The 15,702-nt window shown below is 32.6% G+C and overlaps 2 protein-coding genes across 3 annotated transcripts in view; one reads left to right on the forward strand and one right to left on the reverse strand.

Annotated features, from left to right (window-relative positions):
* Nucleotides 1-914, reverse strand: part of LOC114327638 (thioredoxin reductase 1, mitochondrial) — a 55,434-nt gene extending 54,520 nt beyond the window's left edge. Inside the window, exon 1 of one of the 2 annotated variants that reach the window (XM_050662375.1) lies at nt 612-914. In XM_050662375.1, the coding sequence (XP_050518332.1) occupies nt 612-624 (13 nt within the window). In that variant the 5' untranslated portion in view covers nt 625-914. Of the gene's footprint in view, nt 1-204; nt 504-611 lie in introns of those variants that run through there. The other variant, XM_050662374.1, reaches the window with a different exon arrangement.
* On the forward strand, nt 292-15,453 carry LOC114327641 (C-factor). Its single transcript, XM_050662379.1, has 5 exons — nt 292-577; nt 5,849-5,900; nt 12,367-12,557; nt 14,499-14,648; nt 15,127-15,453. The coding sequence occupies exons 1-5, from the start codon at nt 452-454 to the stop codon at nt 15,349-15,351; spliced, it is 744 nt and encodes a 247-aa protein (XP_050518336.1). The 5' UTR covers nt 292-451; the 3' UTR covers nt 15,352-15,453.
* The last annotated feature ends 249 nt before the right edge of the window (nt 15,454-15,702 follow it).

Here is a 15,702-nt window from a genome sequence, read left to right on the forward strand (position 1 = left end):
ACAAATATTGTTTTCTGTATTCTTAAAAATGATTGCCTCAGAGATAATTAAGTAACCAGATGATTAGTATCTAAAAAATGTAATTTACGCGGTTTTGATTTTGATACCTCTCAAAAACATATAGGAAAAGCAAGGTTATGTATTACGTCACTGGGGAAAAAGAGCAAGTCATCAGAAGTGTAGAAAAAAAGAGATTTTACTTACATCTACATCTCGAAGTGCTGAATTTTCTTGCGAAATTTACTCGTAGATTTGGAACTGTGTCACTAGCCCATAAAACCCCCTTAACTACTCCCCGAAAATTGACATGACGAAAACAAAAAACTGTCGCCATTTGACTAAAATACCGCTACAGTGATCTTTTGATATTAGCTGAATAACCTTGAGATTGATTATTTCATTAGATTATGAAGTTATATTTATCGTGAGCCGCCGAAACACTTAAATATTAATGAATTCCATTGTTATAACAGGTTGTAACAGAGGAATAGGCTTGGGCCTTGTGCGACATTTGGTGAAAGACAAAATATCCCCAAAAAGTCTCTTGGCAACATGCAGAAACGTGGAAAACGCGGAAGTGAGTATCTATGAGATATTTAGTATTTACTTACCTATCGGTGCCATTTTGTCAATTTACACTAACACCTGGTGAGAGAAAACAAAGTTCTGACACGTTATTCTCGATTTATTAAATAATGTAGCCACAAACACACCTATGTACAAGGCTAACGTAACCGCGCCAGCGCAAACTTGGAACTTCTGTTTTGTTGCGTTAATTTAAATGATCTTCTATTCTATTTGTCCAATCCTCTATGATTTTTATAGATATCCCTACCAGAGATAATACATTGATTAGATTCTCAATTTTACAAGTCATACGCGAACGCGATTCTAGAAAGAACCTTGAATTAAATTTCTGAAAATCATTATTCCGCTGATTAAAAGTTTCATGAAATTTTCAGGAGATTGGGAGTGGCTAGGAGTACGAAGCGACAAGCGACGGCAAATTTTATGAGGATTTTTTGTAATAACTTTGTTCTTAAAGTCTTTTTGAAGTTATACTTGTTTAGGCGCGATTGAGAGTAAAATTTCATAATACTGCGCGCATGCGCACACAGACAGTATGGTATAAACGTTATACCGTTATACGGGATCTGATTGGGTGTTAAAATCATCTGTCAATAATTGTTCAATGGGGCTTTTCATTCACAGTCATTTGTTTCGAGATTCTGTCTTATGTTGTATAATCCGTGTATATTAATATTGTACACAAATTATACAACATCTGACAGAAGCTCGAAACAAATGCCAATCGATGAAAAGCCCTATATGGAGATTTTGGATAAACAAATTAATGTTGTGTATACAGTCAAACCCGCTTATTAGAGTACCGCTTATAGGAATATCCCGGATTATGGAATAAAAATTCGAGGTCCCGAAACGTTTCCATTTACTCCTTAATATATTTATCCGTTTATTGGAATAGGATTTAGTAAGATGGTACCGCTTTATAGAATATTCTTCATATCAACGAATAAATTTTTACCTACAATGTTTAGATATTTTTGGGGTTTGTCAAGTAATACCTACACTTTATTACTTTGTTATGAGTACGAATTCAATCGTTCGCCGACAAAGGTCATAAAATAATTTCATTTGTCTGCAAATTTCTTTACATATTGCCGCCCATTTGCCTGATATAAAAACATTTTTAGAAACAGCTAATCTGCTATCCTGACCGCTCGTAGGTAAGAAGTTTTCTGAAGGGGTATAATCCAATGGAAATTTTTGTAATTTTTATAATTTAGAGCAACAACTAATTAGTGGTTTATGTAACAAAAAAAAAACAGTACAATCACCTATTATTTTTCTTTCAAGACAAAATAAGTAACTCTTTTATATGTATTTTAATAAGAAAATATTTACACATCTATATTTATATTGTATACATTTCATATTAATTCATCTATGTATCCACATTATATAATGCAATTTGGTTTTTAATAAATAAGTATCTAATAGTTACACTACTGTATCTATTATTGACATAAAAAGACCTAAAACCATATACATATACATATACATGATAACATAGTTATGTACTATTATTACGTAGGCTATTACTTGGCATGAAGGCTATTCCAATAAGCGGGTTCGACTGTATTAGTTTTTATTGTTGTGATGGCAGAGAAAAAAGCAAGTTTATAATATTGTAGTGACTTTTTAAATGGTTTTTAAAAGCGACAGGTACGTAATAATTGTAAATGTTTCAGTATCCTAATAAAAAATTTCATAGGTACCTACCTATTTGGAAAATTTAAAAAGAACCTACCAAAATAGTATGTACTGCTTTGATTTACATAATTTGATTACCATCAAAATTTCTATCAATATTCACCTAATATATTGTTTTCTTACTATATGTTTTGTTGTATTTTAATATTTCTTTCAATTCTAAATAATTTCAATTCAAAATCAAAATAATTTGGTTAAATTCAGAACCGTCAAAAGTTTAATCCGTTTAGTTAGTTGATCTTCGCTCATGATGACACATAGTCTCCGTGGGTAAAAGTTTAAGGTGAATGAATTTCAATACTAACTGCGCTGATAAGCGGGTTCGAACCCCAATGGAAACTTTTATTTTTTATTTTTTTTATACATTTTATGATTGTAAGTTTATTTATTATATAATTTTTTTTTCAGAAAATACGTATTTAGTTAAATTTTTTTCCTACATTGGTCAGAAATCATTTGTGGCATTTTTCAATGTGTTTGTTTGTGTGTGTTTTATTCTTTTATTATTTTAATTTTTGGCACTGTTTTAATAAAATTTTTTGAGAAGTAGTAAGTATTAAAATTAGTTTAATATTTAAATAAATATAAATAAACTGTTTAAAGTATATTAATTTCGTTGAAATCATATAATAGAAGTATAACTGCTTACGTGCGTACAAAGTACACACACATTCTTTTTTTTATTTATAAATTATATTATTACAAAACGTAAAAATAAGAAATCGAAAAGTTATCATGAGAATTAAAACTAAGTAAAACAAGCTGAAAATGCGCGCATTATCATAACGAAAACTTTGTTTATTTACGTATTTTAATTCATAATATGGAAAATTGCTATTATGAAAAGTTGTTTAGAATTAAAAATTATGTTTTAATGTGCAATTATATCATTCTAATTTAAATGTTGTGAACTATAAAGGTACTTTACTCTTGATCGAAATTCATATTTTTTATATATGTATCTCGTATAAAATTAATAATATTTGATATATGATGGTTGCGTCATAAATCTTAGACCATGAAGAACTTTTTATGAAGAATAACTTTTCTTCGTCAAATTAAAAATAAAAGAATTCTAAATGAAAATGTTGTTGGTATCCATAATTTGAGAAAAATCTTCAAATATTTTTTTCCATTAGAAGGATGTAATTGCACATATCAGACCATAATTTTTTATTCCAAACAATATTATTTCATATAGTCGGTTCGCTAAACTCAGACACAACTGGCTAGTGATTTTAGTCAGTAATTTTACCAATTTGGCAAAAAAATAATTACTAAATAGTTAATAATCACTAACTAATTAGTAGTTTTGTCAATTTTGGCAAAATTGGCAAAAAAACAAAAAAATTACCTACTAAAATCACTAGCCAGTTGTGTCTGAGTTTAGCGAACCGACTATAATAACAATTTTCATTTCATAACAAATGGAACAGTCCATTTATCATTAGGTACTCCCATTAAAGGGGAAACCGTATACTCGTATAAACCTTTTTAAAATTGTTAATAAATTATTGCTTTCAAAATATACTCAAAGTGTATTTTTGAACATCGTATTTATTTATAATAATTAAATTCACTATCAAACGTCATTGATATTTTATTAATACCTACTTAATTTAAAATTTAGTTTGACATTCACGAAGTGTCAAACTCAAATAATGTAAATAACCTATGCTTTGCTTAACAAATTCAGATTAAAAAACTAGCCTACTTACTAGCAACGATTTCAGCTAACGGTTAGTGTGTCGGCAGAAAATAAAATGATTGTGACGTCACATTTTAGACTTTGAGGTCGATTATCTCGAAGACGGTTAGAGATATCGAAGTGCCGTTTTCAGATTTGGATTCAGAAGACAAAACTACAAGAGAATCCATCGATAACTCTGCTCTAAGTATTGCAGGAGCGGCAACGCAATGACACACAGACTTTGCGAATTTATAAACGAAAAGTTTTCGTTGAAAATTCCTAAATTTCGCTGTTCACTGTTAATGGAAGGTATTCCTTGTTAATCTTATACCCTTTCACATCTTTCTTCATCACGGCCATCTTTATCTTATCTATATAAGCGCGGAAAAGCTGCACAGATATTGTGTTTAACCGGATTCGGAGGTTTTTTAACCAGGATGTTCTTCTTCTTCCTTGGCCTCACCAGTAGCGTAGCGTAGTGGGGGCGGCAGGGGCGGCCCATCCCGGGCAGCACTTTTTAGGGGGCGGCAACATTTAACCAACATTCGCCAACATATATCATCGGACAAATAAAAAAGGCTAAGTATTATTCAATTATATTCGACAGCACTCCAGATATTTCTCATAAAGATCAAACAAGTTAGGTATTAAGATACGTAGTAATTGAAAATCAGGAAGTAAAAGTAATGAAATCCTTTATAGATTTCATTGAAATTAAAGACAGAGCTACTGAAGGAATTTCAAAGATGATTTTGGACAAGATTCAAGCTGATGGCCTAGATATAAGCAACTGTAAAGGCCAAACATATGATAATGCTGCTGTTATGACTGGAAAGTATTCAGGAGTTCAACAAAGAATTCAAGAAATAAACCCTAAAGCTGAATTCGTACCTTGCTCAAATCATTCGTTAAACCTAGTTTGTTTACACGCTGCCTCAGTTGAGGTGGATTCAGTAACTTTTTTCGGCACTTAAGAACGTTGCTGTTCTTTTTTTTTCTCATCAACACATCGTTGGGAAGTTCTGAGAGCAGCTACAGGCAAAAGCTTAAAAATTGTGTAAAAATACACGCGGTGGAGTGCAAGAGGCGATGCCGTAAATGTGACATGGCATCATTACCAAGACATTCTCGTCACTTTGGAAAAACTGACAGAGGCAGGTGAATAGACACGAGAGCCCGCAGGGCTCGAGTGGCTATTGCCCAATGGCAACAAATTTGAGTAAAAATGAAGCATTATTTTCTTATGTATTCTTACTGTCGTGTGATATTCGTAAGACTATTTTTTATTACGTATATTATGGATATTTTCTTAAATGTGACAGTTGTCAAAACTAGGAAACTGGTTGCCATTAAACAGAAACAATCTACTTAAAAAAATTCTATCAGTAATTTTCTGCAGTAGATAATTCTCAGTATAATTTTAATCTGATTGGACAGAATTAAACACGTGATCAAATATCTTACTATACGATTGGAAGTTAAAATCATTAAAAAATAATCACCTTAATTTTTATTTCTGTAGCTTTCTATTGGTCAGAATCTCCTATGAATGAAATTATCACACATTTGTTAACTGAATCAAAGAATACATATCTCCCACGGAGATATGTATTCTTTGACTGAATTAATAATTTGCAATTATACAAATAACAGTTATCCAAGAACATTTCAAAAGCCATCTCTTTAAAGTTAATGAAGTCATTGTCAAGTAGAATGACATTCTAGTAATGGTTACATATCTATACCAGTGTGAATTTTACTACACGTAATTCGCCGTGTAAAGACAGAAAACGTAGGGATAGCCGTAAAATATTTGCGAATTATGTACCGATGGCCTTAAATAAATTTTGATTATTTTTTTAGGAACTCCAACAAATAGCAGCTGAAAACAAAAATGTACACATCTTGCAACTGGGTAAGGTATAACTAATGTTTTAAACTATTTTTTTTTCAATCTAATTTGTCTCATGGTATTACATCTTCGATCTTCTTCGTCTTTGGAGATAATACTCAATTTCGATTACTGTTCATGTGTTATCGGCATATCATACTTACTGAGCTGCTCTGAAGCTGTTACAAGTCAACAAAAATATCTGAAACTTCCAAGGCCAGACCGATCGAAACTTTGGTTATGCGACGTTGTCAGATCAATCGGATTTCAAAGGTTTTTCAGTTTTTCATTTGTTAAACAGTGAAATGACGCCGCACACATCTTATGGAAAATATAATATCACTCAAATTCAATAAAACTCACATGACTAGATTTGTACTCAAACTTAAACAAACTCTGTATTTTGCTTGCGTTAATTGCAATTCAAGTTTAGCGAAATTACATTTTTGGAGTCCATAAAAATGTCATTCATAAATAATATTAGCCTGATGGCTATTCACAAGGACTTACCCTGAGTGAGTTAAGAGGATTAGAGAAACTAATACTTTTGTACGCCTGGTCAAATTATACCTACTTTATTATCTATATTAAAAATTTATATAGTGGCGATTCCGAAAATCTTTTTTCTCTCTTTGACTAATTTAAATTCATATTTGATTTCTTCTTAGCCTTCTATCGTCCACGTTTGGACATAGGCCTCTCCCAACTCCTTCCATCGGTCTCTATCCTGAGCAACATATTTCCAATTCGTTCCGGCTACTCTTTTAATATCATCAACCCATCTCATCTGTGGTCTTCCTCTCGGTCGTTTACTTTGGTAAGGTCTCCAATGTTGTATCGTGGCATTCCAACGTTGGTCTTTTTGTGTAACAGTGTGGCCTGCAAAGCTCCATTTAAGTTTGGCAACTTTTGTTGTTATGTCCTCGACTTTTGTTTTTGATCTTACCCAGTCGCTCCTCTTTTTATCTGACAGTCGTATACCTAACATTGCTCTTTCCATAGCTCTTTCTGTTGTAGCTAGTTTATTCATATTTGCCTTGGTTAGGGTCCAGGTTTGACACCCATATGTCATGATAGGAAGGATGCAACTGGTTGAACACTTTGGTCCTCAAATATTGAGGTATTTTGCGGTTCTTAAGTATCCAACCAAGTTTTCCAAATCCTGCCCATGCTAGTCTTGCTCTCCTATTAATTTCCGCACTTTGGTTTTCTTTGTCAAGTTTCAGGATTTGGCCTAGGTAGATATATTCCTGGACTTTTTCTATCTCACTGCCATTTATAGTTATGCGTCTGGGGTCATCTGTGTTTGTCATTATTTTTGTTTTCTTCATGTTCATTTTTAGACCGACGTATTGGGAGCTGCCTGCGAGTTCCTCTATCATAATTTGCAGTTCCTCGAATGAGCTCGCTATAATCACAATGTCGTCAGCGAATCTGAGGTGATTTTTTGATATTTGATTTAGATTTATTTATATCAATTTACGTCTTAATTAAGCAAAATACAGAGTTGGCGCAATGATAAAAAACGAGCGAAATTTCGAGACGAATCTATTCATGTAAATTTTATTGAATTTGAGTGACATTAAATTTTCCATAAGATGTGTGCGGTGTCCTTACCTTCTGCTTCGTCCTGCATGTATTTTAAAACATTGAGTATATGTAATTTCACGGGATTGCGCACTTACTGTCCTATCTATCACTGCACTTGTAATATTCATGTTTATAAAAAAACTATTAAATGTATTGTAAATAAACAATAATTCGACGATTTTATCTGGCAATGTCGCAAAACCACTTAGGCGAGCGGGAGATACCCCTAAAATGACCAGGTACTGACCACGGAGAGGTGAATGGCTAATTTTATTCATACTTTATATTTTTGAAGGTGCTGAAAACGAAAATGAGGTTTATTTTGAATTTTATGTGGGGGAACATTGTCAAAATCGTAATTTTAACCTAAAAATAAAAAAAGAGATCACTTTTTTTGCGTTTACCGCGCTACAACTCTGTTCCCTTTTAATATTTTTTTTTCTGAAATTTTTACAGTATATATTTCTCACCTTTCTTAAGAGAATGGTACTTACTTCAAGCTTTCAGTCTTATTCTAATAAAAGTTATCAATTTTTTAAAGTGAAAGGTGCAGATTTCTTAATGTTGTTCTGAAGCTATTTTCTTGTGGCATTTTTACAATTTTAACTATTTAGAATGGGAAATAAGCCACAATATTATTAAAAAATGATTTTTATTAACGTTTCGACGCCCAAATCGGGTGCCGTTGTCAAAATACTATTAATATAAACAAAAATGTTGTTGCTTAGTAAAAAAATTCTTCTAATAATTTATTTAATTTGACTCATTTATATCGGCAATTCAGATACATATGATACATTTTAAAGTAGAAGACTTTAAAATGATATTGCCAATATTTATGAGTTGCGTTCCTGGGACGACTTTACTGAAAGATAGTTCATTCGATTACATGAAATCAACCCCAACTCAAGAATATCCGTCACAAAAAAATCATAGCATGTGATCTGTCTTTAAAAAGAAAACCACATGCAACGGTGACATTAAAATTCTCGCGTTAGAGATCTCATAGTAAATCACGAGGGAAAACCAGGAAAAACCTCGTGATACTATCCCGACATCGTAAGTATTTGGACTTACATTTAATTTACTCTCAAAATTAATACCAAATTCTGACTTTACTATAATTTTGTTTAAATTATAAATAATATCAATAATACATGGGTATATAAGTAATACTAAAATATAAAATATGTACTAACTCGACTATTGACTTACTAATTGTGGTATTTTCTTTCTATTGACTTCCTCTTTTTTTGGTCTAGCAATGGGCTCCTCTTTATCTCCATTATTGGCTAATATATTTATGGAGGATTTCGAAACTAATATCATTTCTAAACAAAATTTAAAACCCACTGTATGGTGGAGATATGTAGATGATGTGTTTTCAATATGGCCTCATAGATCAGAATTGTTGGATACATTCCTGAATATTATAAACGATCAAGAAGAGACAATAAAATTTACAATGGAAAAGGAATATAATAACACCCTGCCTTTCCTCGATGTTTTAGTCTTAAAGAAGGATACTGGATATGAGACTCAAGTGTATAGAAAACCAACACATACCAACAGATATCTCAATTACAAATCAAATCACAACATCAACGTTAAAAAGGGAATCATAAAATCCTTATATGATAGAGCCAAAATTACTTGTTCTAACGAAAATTCCTTTTTAGAAGAAAAACAATTCTTAACATCTGTTTTATTAAAAAATGATTATCCTTTATCGTTTATAAATAAGGAATTGTCAAGATTGGATCGAATGGAACAGAACAACATAGAACGGGATCCTACAACATTCACAAGAAATAATACGAGGAAAATATCAATACCTTACATAAAAGGACTATCCGAGAAACTTAAAACAATAGGAAATAAATTCAACATTTCAACAACATTCAAAACAACCAACACATTGAGATCTATTCTATCTAAAACTAAACCTAACAATGAACAAGAAAGGACAAAGAATTGTATTTATAAAATACCTTGTGAATGCGAACAGTTTTATATAGGTGAAACATCAAGACCATTAAACGTTAGAATAAGTGAACATCAATCTTATATTAAAAATAGAGAATTTGATAGATCTCAAATATGTCAACACGCATGGGATAATGAACATAGAGTTCAGTGGAGAGATTCAAGTATAGTCCTGAAAGAAACAGATAGTAAAAAGAGAAAAATCAAAGAAGCGGCTCTAATTATGCTAAACGAAATCAATTGTGTCGCAAATTCCTCGGTGGAATGCAGTAGGATGTGGATACCCATACTGAAAGAGGAAGTCAATAGAAAGAAAATACCACAATTAGTAAGTCAATAGTCGAGTTAGTACATATTTTATATTTTAGTATTACTTATATACCCATGTATTATTGATATTATTTATAATTTAAACAAAATTATAGTAAAGTCAGAATTTGGTATTAATTTTGAGAGTAAATTAAATGTAAGTCCAAATACTTACGATGTCGGGATAGTATCACGAGGTTTTTCCTGGTTTTCCCTCGTGATTTACTATGAGATCTCTAACGCGAGAATTTTAATGTCACCGTTGCATGTGGTTTTCTTTTTAAAGACAGATCACATGCTATGATTTTTTTGTGACGGATATTCTTGAGTTGGGGTTGATTTCATGTAATCGAATGAACTATCTTTCAGTAAAGTCGTCCCAGGAACGCAACTCATAAATATTGGCAATATCATTTTAAAGTCTTCTACTTTAAAATGTATCATATGTATCTGAATTGCCGATATAAATGAGTCAAATTAAATAAATTATTAGAAGAATTTTTTTTACTAAGCAACAACATTTTTGTTTATATTAATAGTATTTTGACAACGGCACCCGATTTGGGCGTCGAAACGTTAATAAAAATCATTTTTTAATAATATTGTGGCTTATTTCCCATTCTAAATAGTTAAAAGTGCAGATTTCTGAATTGCAAAGTTCAATCGCAAAAGTTGAGCGACGAAGTTTGTTAATCACGTGTATGTTAAAGTATAGATCTAAACATAGATCAAAATGTTTTATAGAAAAAAAAAATAGTGCAACTTTTATTATCGACATTAGAAATCCCCAATATAACGATTATTTTTCGAGATACTGACCATAGTGACCATGGGTGGTGAATGGTTAGTTTTAATCTTACTTTATGTTTTGGATAGTACTGAATACGAGAATGAGGTTTATTTTGAATTTTAAGTGAAGAAATATTGTCAAAATCGCAATTTTACCTTAAAAATAAAAAAAGGTAAATCACGTTTTTTTGCGTTTAACTCGCTACAACTTTGTTCTATTCTAATATTTTTTTCTGAAATTTCTACAGCACATATTTCTCACCTTTGTGAAGACTATGAAAGCAACTGTAGTGTTGTAGTCTTTTCTTCATAAAAGTTATGAATTTTTAAAAATCAAAGGTGCAGATGCGTGAATTACAAAGTTAAATCGCAAAAATTAAGTGACAAAATTTCCAATTTATCTATTTGATTACGTTTATGTCAAACCATAGAGTTCAAAGAAGTTTTATGGGGAGTTTTAGATCTAGATGTGTTATGTAAAAAATATGGTGCAACTTTTAATTTTAAGAAAAACGTGGTTTAATTTTTTTATTTTTAGGGCAAAATTGCGATGTTGTCAATGTTCTCCCACCTAAAATTCAAAATAAACTTGATTTTCGTTTTCCGCACCATCAAAGACATAAAGTAAGATCAAAATTAGCCATTCACCACCAATGATCAGTATCTCGAAAAATTAGCGTCATTTTGGGGATTTATAACGTCGATGTTAAAAGTTGCACTATTTGTTTTCTATAAAACATTTTGATCCAAAACTTTCCAGAAAACTTCTTTGTGTCATGTTTTAAAAATACTTTAATTTAAGATCTATATTTCAAATTTTGTCAGTCAAATTTTGCGATTAAACTTTGCAATTCACGAATCTGCACCTTGCACTTTAAAAGAGTCATAACTTTTACTAGAATAAGACTAAAAGCTTAAAGAATAAACCATTGTCTTCAAAAAAGTGACCGATATAATAGGGTGTACAAAGTAGAGTGTACAAACTTTAGAAAAAAATATTAGAACCAGAGTTGCAGCGAGCTAGACGCAAAAAAACGTAATTTCATTTTTTTTTATTTTCAGGGTACAATTGCAATTTTGACAATATTCCCCCACCTAAAATTTAAAATAAATTTTATATTCGGTTTCATCAGGGTCAAAAACAATCTAAGGCCAAAATTGGCCATTCACCACCCATTGTCAGTATCTCGAAAAATAAGCGGTATATTGGGGATTTCTAATGTCGACATTAAAAGTTGCACTATTTTTTTTTTCTATAAAACATTTTGATCTAAAACTTACCAGAAAACTTCTTTGTACTCTCTATTTTAGCATAGAGGTGATTAAGAAGCTAAATTTTAAACTTCGTCACACAACTTTTGCGATTAAACTTTGCAATGCACAAATCCGCACCTTTTCCTTTGAAAAATTCATAACCTTTATCAAAATAAGAATAACAGCTTGAAATATGTAGTGTTGTCTTCAGAAATGTTAGAGCTATTTACTGTAAAAAATTCAGAAACAAATATTAAAAGGGAACATAAAATTCAAAATAAACTTTATTTTCGTTTTCAGCCCCCTCGAAAATATAAAGTATGAATAAAATTAGCCATTCAGTCCTCCGTGGTCAGTATCTCGAAAACTAAGCGCTTTTTTGAGGGTGTCCCGCTCGTGTAACTGATTTCGTGCGCAATTTATTTTAAATGGACGCTTACTCCTTGCACCAATGCATTAATCTGAAGTCCCCTCTCCTTGATTTGCTACCTGAATGACCTTCGCCGTTTCAGATATGTCTGTACAACGTACAACTGTACTTTTTAGATTTTTGTTTTTGTAGAAGTGGACAAGCCGGAAACCTTTGAGGATTTCGCCAGGAGGGTAGAAGATATTGTTAAAGACGATGGGCTGAACGTTTTGTTCAATAACGCAGGATATTCTCCAAAATCGACAAGGATAAATTTCGTAAAACCTGAACAAATGATGGAGACCTTTCTAATCAACTCTGTAGGGCCTTTAATGCTGACCAAGGTACTGAAAACATTAAAAAATATTCCCTTCTAAATTTTCATGACATTTTTTAGTCACCACAGAGGTTTTTTACTAGAAAGATTTTTTGATGCCACTATAGTATGCGGTCTGCATGTGCATAGGTATAGCTCTTTTAGTCTGCGGTCTACCGATGGCAATCTAAAACTTCCTGAAGAATTTGCTCCAAATAATAAATTGCAAGAAAATTCTTGTAGAAAAAAAATATTCATTCACAAGTAATAAACATTTGAAGGAAAGCAAATGTAAAATGAAAGGGGCCTCTAATACTTTACAAAAAATAACACCCCAACTATATACAAATAATATTTATATGTAGGTAACCTAACTATTTACAGAATAATACAGTCTAATTATTATTAAAGAAAAATTCATGCACCTTAATTTAAAAGAGAAAAGCAGCCAACGATTCTAGGTTTGAAAAGTCATGCAGGCACCCTAACCAAAAATAAAAAAAAAATACCCTATCTACATACCTGATTGACCTCCCTTAAAAATGTGAGAAACAGGTCCTCTTCATCTTTCCGCAGAATCCTCTATCAGTAGTCATCCAAATGAGATTGGAAATGATTCCCTGTGTGTGCGCTCCTGATGCAGGATCTATGTAGTACCTTTGGTGGTTCACCGTCTGATGTTCGAATCCCAGTTGATTTTAGGTTTGAATAAGCAAGCCATTCTAATCTCGAAAGAAATTAGACAAAAAAAGTACCTAGATGAAGACCCACTACCCGTTGGACTGACAGTTTTAAGAAATTGGATGCAAAGTGCTCAAAATAGAGCACAATGGACAAAAATGAGGGAGGACTATGTCCAACAGTGGACGCAAAGGACTGGATGATGAAGCAGGCCATTCATCAGAATGAATGAGGAACCTGCTCCAACTTCTCTTTGGATAATGGTGACTAAAGTCGCACTGTCTCTCCGCTCGACGAAAAAATATAGATGGGGTAGTCTGCCCCAATTTTCAATCCAAACATCCAAGGGTCGTCGATACATGCTCCATGATTTCATTGATTTTCCACTTCAGCATCTCTGTCCTTTTATTCTGCAGCAGCTCTCGTTCCAGCATGTGTCCTTTGTTGCACTTTCGGCGACTACCGAATACCGCCCTCATCAATTTGAATGGGGCTCTCGTTTGTTCCTATCATCGGGTCTCTTCTCGATACGATAGCTGTAGAAATTTCTCGGCACATGTTGTACCAGTCGGTTACCATATTCACTGACTTTCCCGTTAGATGGTTAAGGGAATATCTTCCACGAAGATTCCACACTATTTCCAAAATATCTCATAGGGGCAGCTTCGAATTGATCCTATTGTTGAGATCGGTGTAATGAAAAAATTCATTACCCTGACGAACGAACGGTGTTACTTGGCAGCTCTTGCGAGGACAATGCGGAACTGGCCTCGGTTCTCCACCTCGATCTCTTCATGTCTTCTGCTGCAAGGCACTTCCACAACGATTAACGATGGCAAGGTTGAGCATCATCTGCTTCGTCAAGAAGTCAGTGTTGTCGAAGAAACGCCACGGTACACTCCTGTATAACATCACGCTTCTGTGGAAGTCTCTCAGATGTTGTGTTGTGGATAGTCAAGACGAAACCAATTTTTGTATATCTACCAGGCCATTTCATCTTTTTAAAAAATTATGGTGTTATTTATATAATAATAAAGAAACAAGTTTATTGTATATTCCTGAAAATGTTTATTGCTACTTAGCTTTAAACATTTTGCCCACTGACGCTTTGTTGTCTTTCATTATTGTTTCCAAATCCTTCTGAGAAGAGATTATGGTGTTGTTGAGCCGTACAGGTAGACTGCAAGCTATTGCAGAAACGCGACGGTAGACCGCATACTATAGTGGCACCAATTTTTGCTGGTGTACACATGTATATCTGAATTAATGTTTGTATTGACCATTGTAGACATTGTTGCCCTTATTGAAAAAAGCTGCATCTAAGAATGTGAGTAAACCTGTAGGCATTCATAAATCAGCTGTTATAAACATGAGCTCATACTTGGGATCTTTGTCTCTCAACAACCAAGGAGGATTGTACCCATACAGATGTTCAAAGGTATACTCCGCCTTTAATTATCATCAAAAACAATAAAGGAATTTGTAAAGGCTACCACCGTTAAGATAGACAAAATGCCCCCAATCCCAAAATTCAATTTTTTACATTCTATGATTAAATAATAACACTCAACACAATTTTAGCCCACTACAGACTTGCAAAAGCCCTTAAAACCTTGAAAAAAACATGGTTGTTTGGGGTTTAAGGGGTTTTGTCCAATTTTTGAATCTCATAACGGAATCAGTTACTTCAAATTATATATAACCTATAAAAAAACCTTAACTTGATCTATTTTGAAGTCTTTACAAGGGAGAGAATCTCCCACAACTCCTAAAAACCAGTTATTTGTGTTTTTGAAGGTAGCATTGAAGTGACAACGTAAAAAAATTGGATTGGATGGAAAATGGGAATGAGGCCATTTTGCCTATCTTAACCCATCTGTTAAAAGATATAAACCCAATCCCATTCTAATTTTTAGGTTGCTCTGAACATGATAACAAAGTCTTTGAGCGTAGATTTTAAAAACGATGGAATTTTGGTGACTTCAATCCATCCAGGATGGGTTAAAACAAGCATGGGAGGCTCAAATGCGCCTCTGGATATAGATACCAGTGTTTGTGGTATTATTGAATTGTTAAAGAACTTGAATGATGATCATAATGGCCAATTTTATTGTTACGATGGATCAAAAATGGATTGGTGAAGAATTTGTGCGATTTTATATATGTATTGTAAATAATTTTATTAACTATAGTAGACGACTATATATACTGATTTTTTGGAAAATAAAACCACTAACACTTTTTGTTTTGTGTATTTATACTTCCATTTTTTGATTGAATATAAGTTTTACTAAATAGTCCACCTTTACTAACTTAACTTTGTGGTATATGTTGTTTTCTATATGTTGCTAATGCACAGTGTAGATATTGTTAGATTTGTAAAGTCACAAAGACTAAACTGACTTGGTCACTTAGAAAGAATGTCAAATAATAGAGATGTAAAAGTAATCCAGAGATGAAAGCCCCAAGGAAATATAACAAAAGGAAGGCCC

The sequence above is a fragment of the Diabrotica virgifera genome, chromosome 9, assembly GCF_917563875.1.
Source record: "Diabrotica virgifera virgifera chromosome 9, PGI_DIABVI_V3a".
Classification (NCBI taxonomy): Eukaryota; Metazoa; Arthropoda; class Insecta; order Coleoptera; family Chrysomelidae; genus Diabrotica; species Diabrotica virgifera.

What these genes read in the sequence shown, in the direction of transcription:
- LOC114327641 (XM_050662379.1), top strand. Translation starts at nt 452, where the DNA reads ATGAATTCCATTGTTATAACAGGTTGTAACAGAGGAATAGGCTTGGGC. An exon ending in GAAACGTGGAAAACGCGGAA is followed by an intron (nt 578 to 5,848) that starts GTGAGTATCTAT and finishes TTATTTTTTTAG; the next exon opens with GAACTCCAACAAATAGCAGC. An exon ending in ACCCATACAGATGTTCAAAG is followed by an intron (nt 14,649 to 15,126) that starts GTATACTCCGCC and finishes TCTAATTTTTAG; the next exon opens with GTTGCTCTGAACATGATAAC.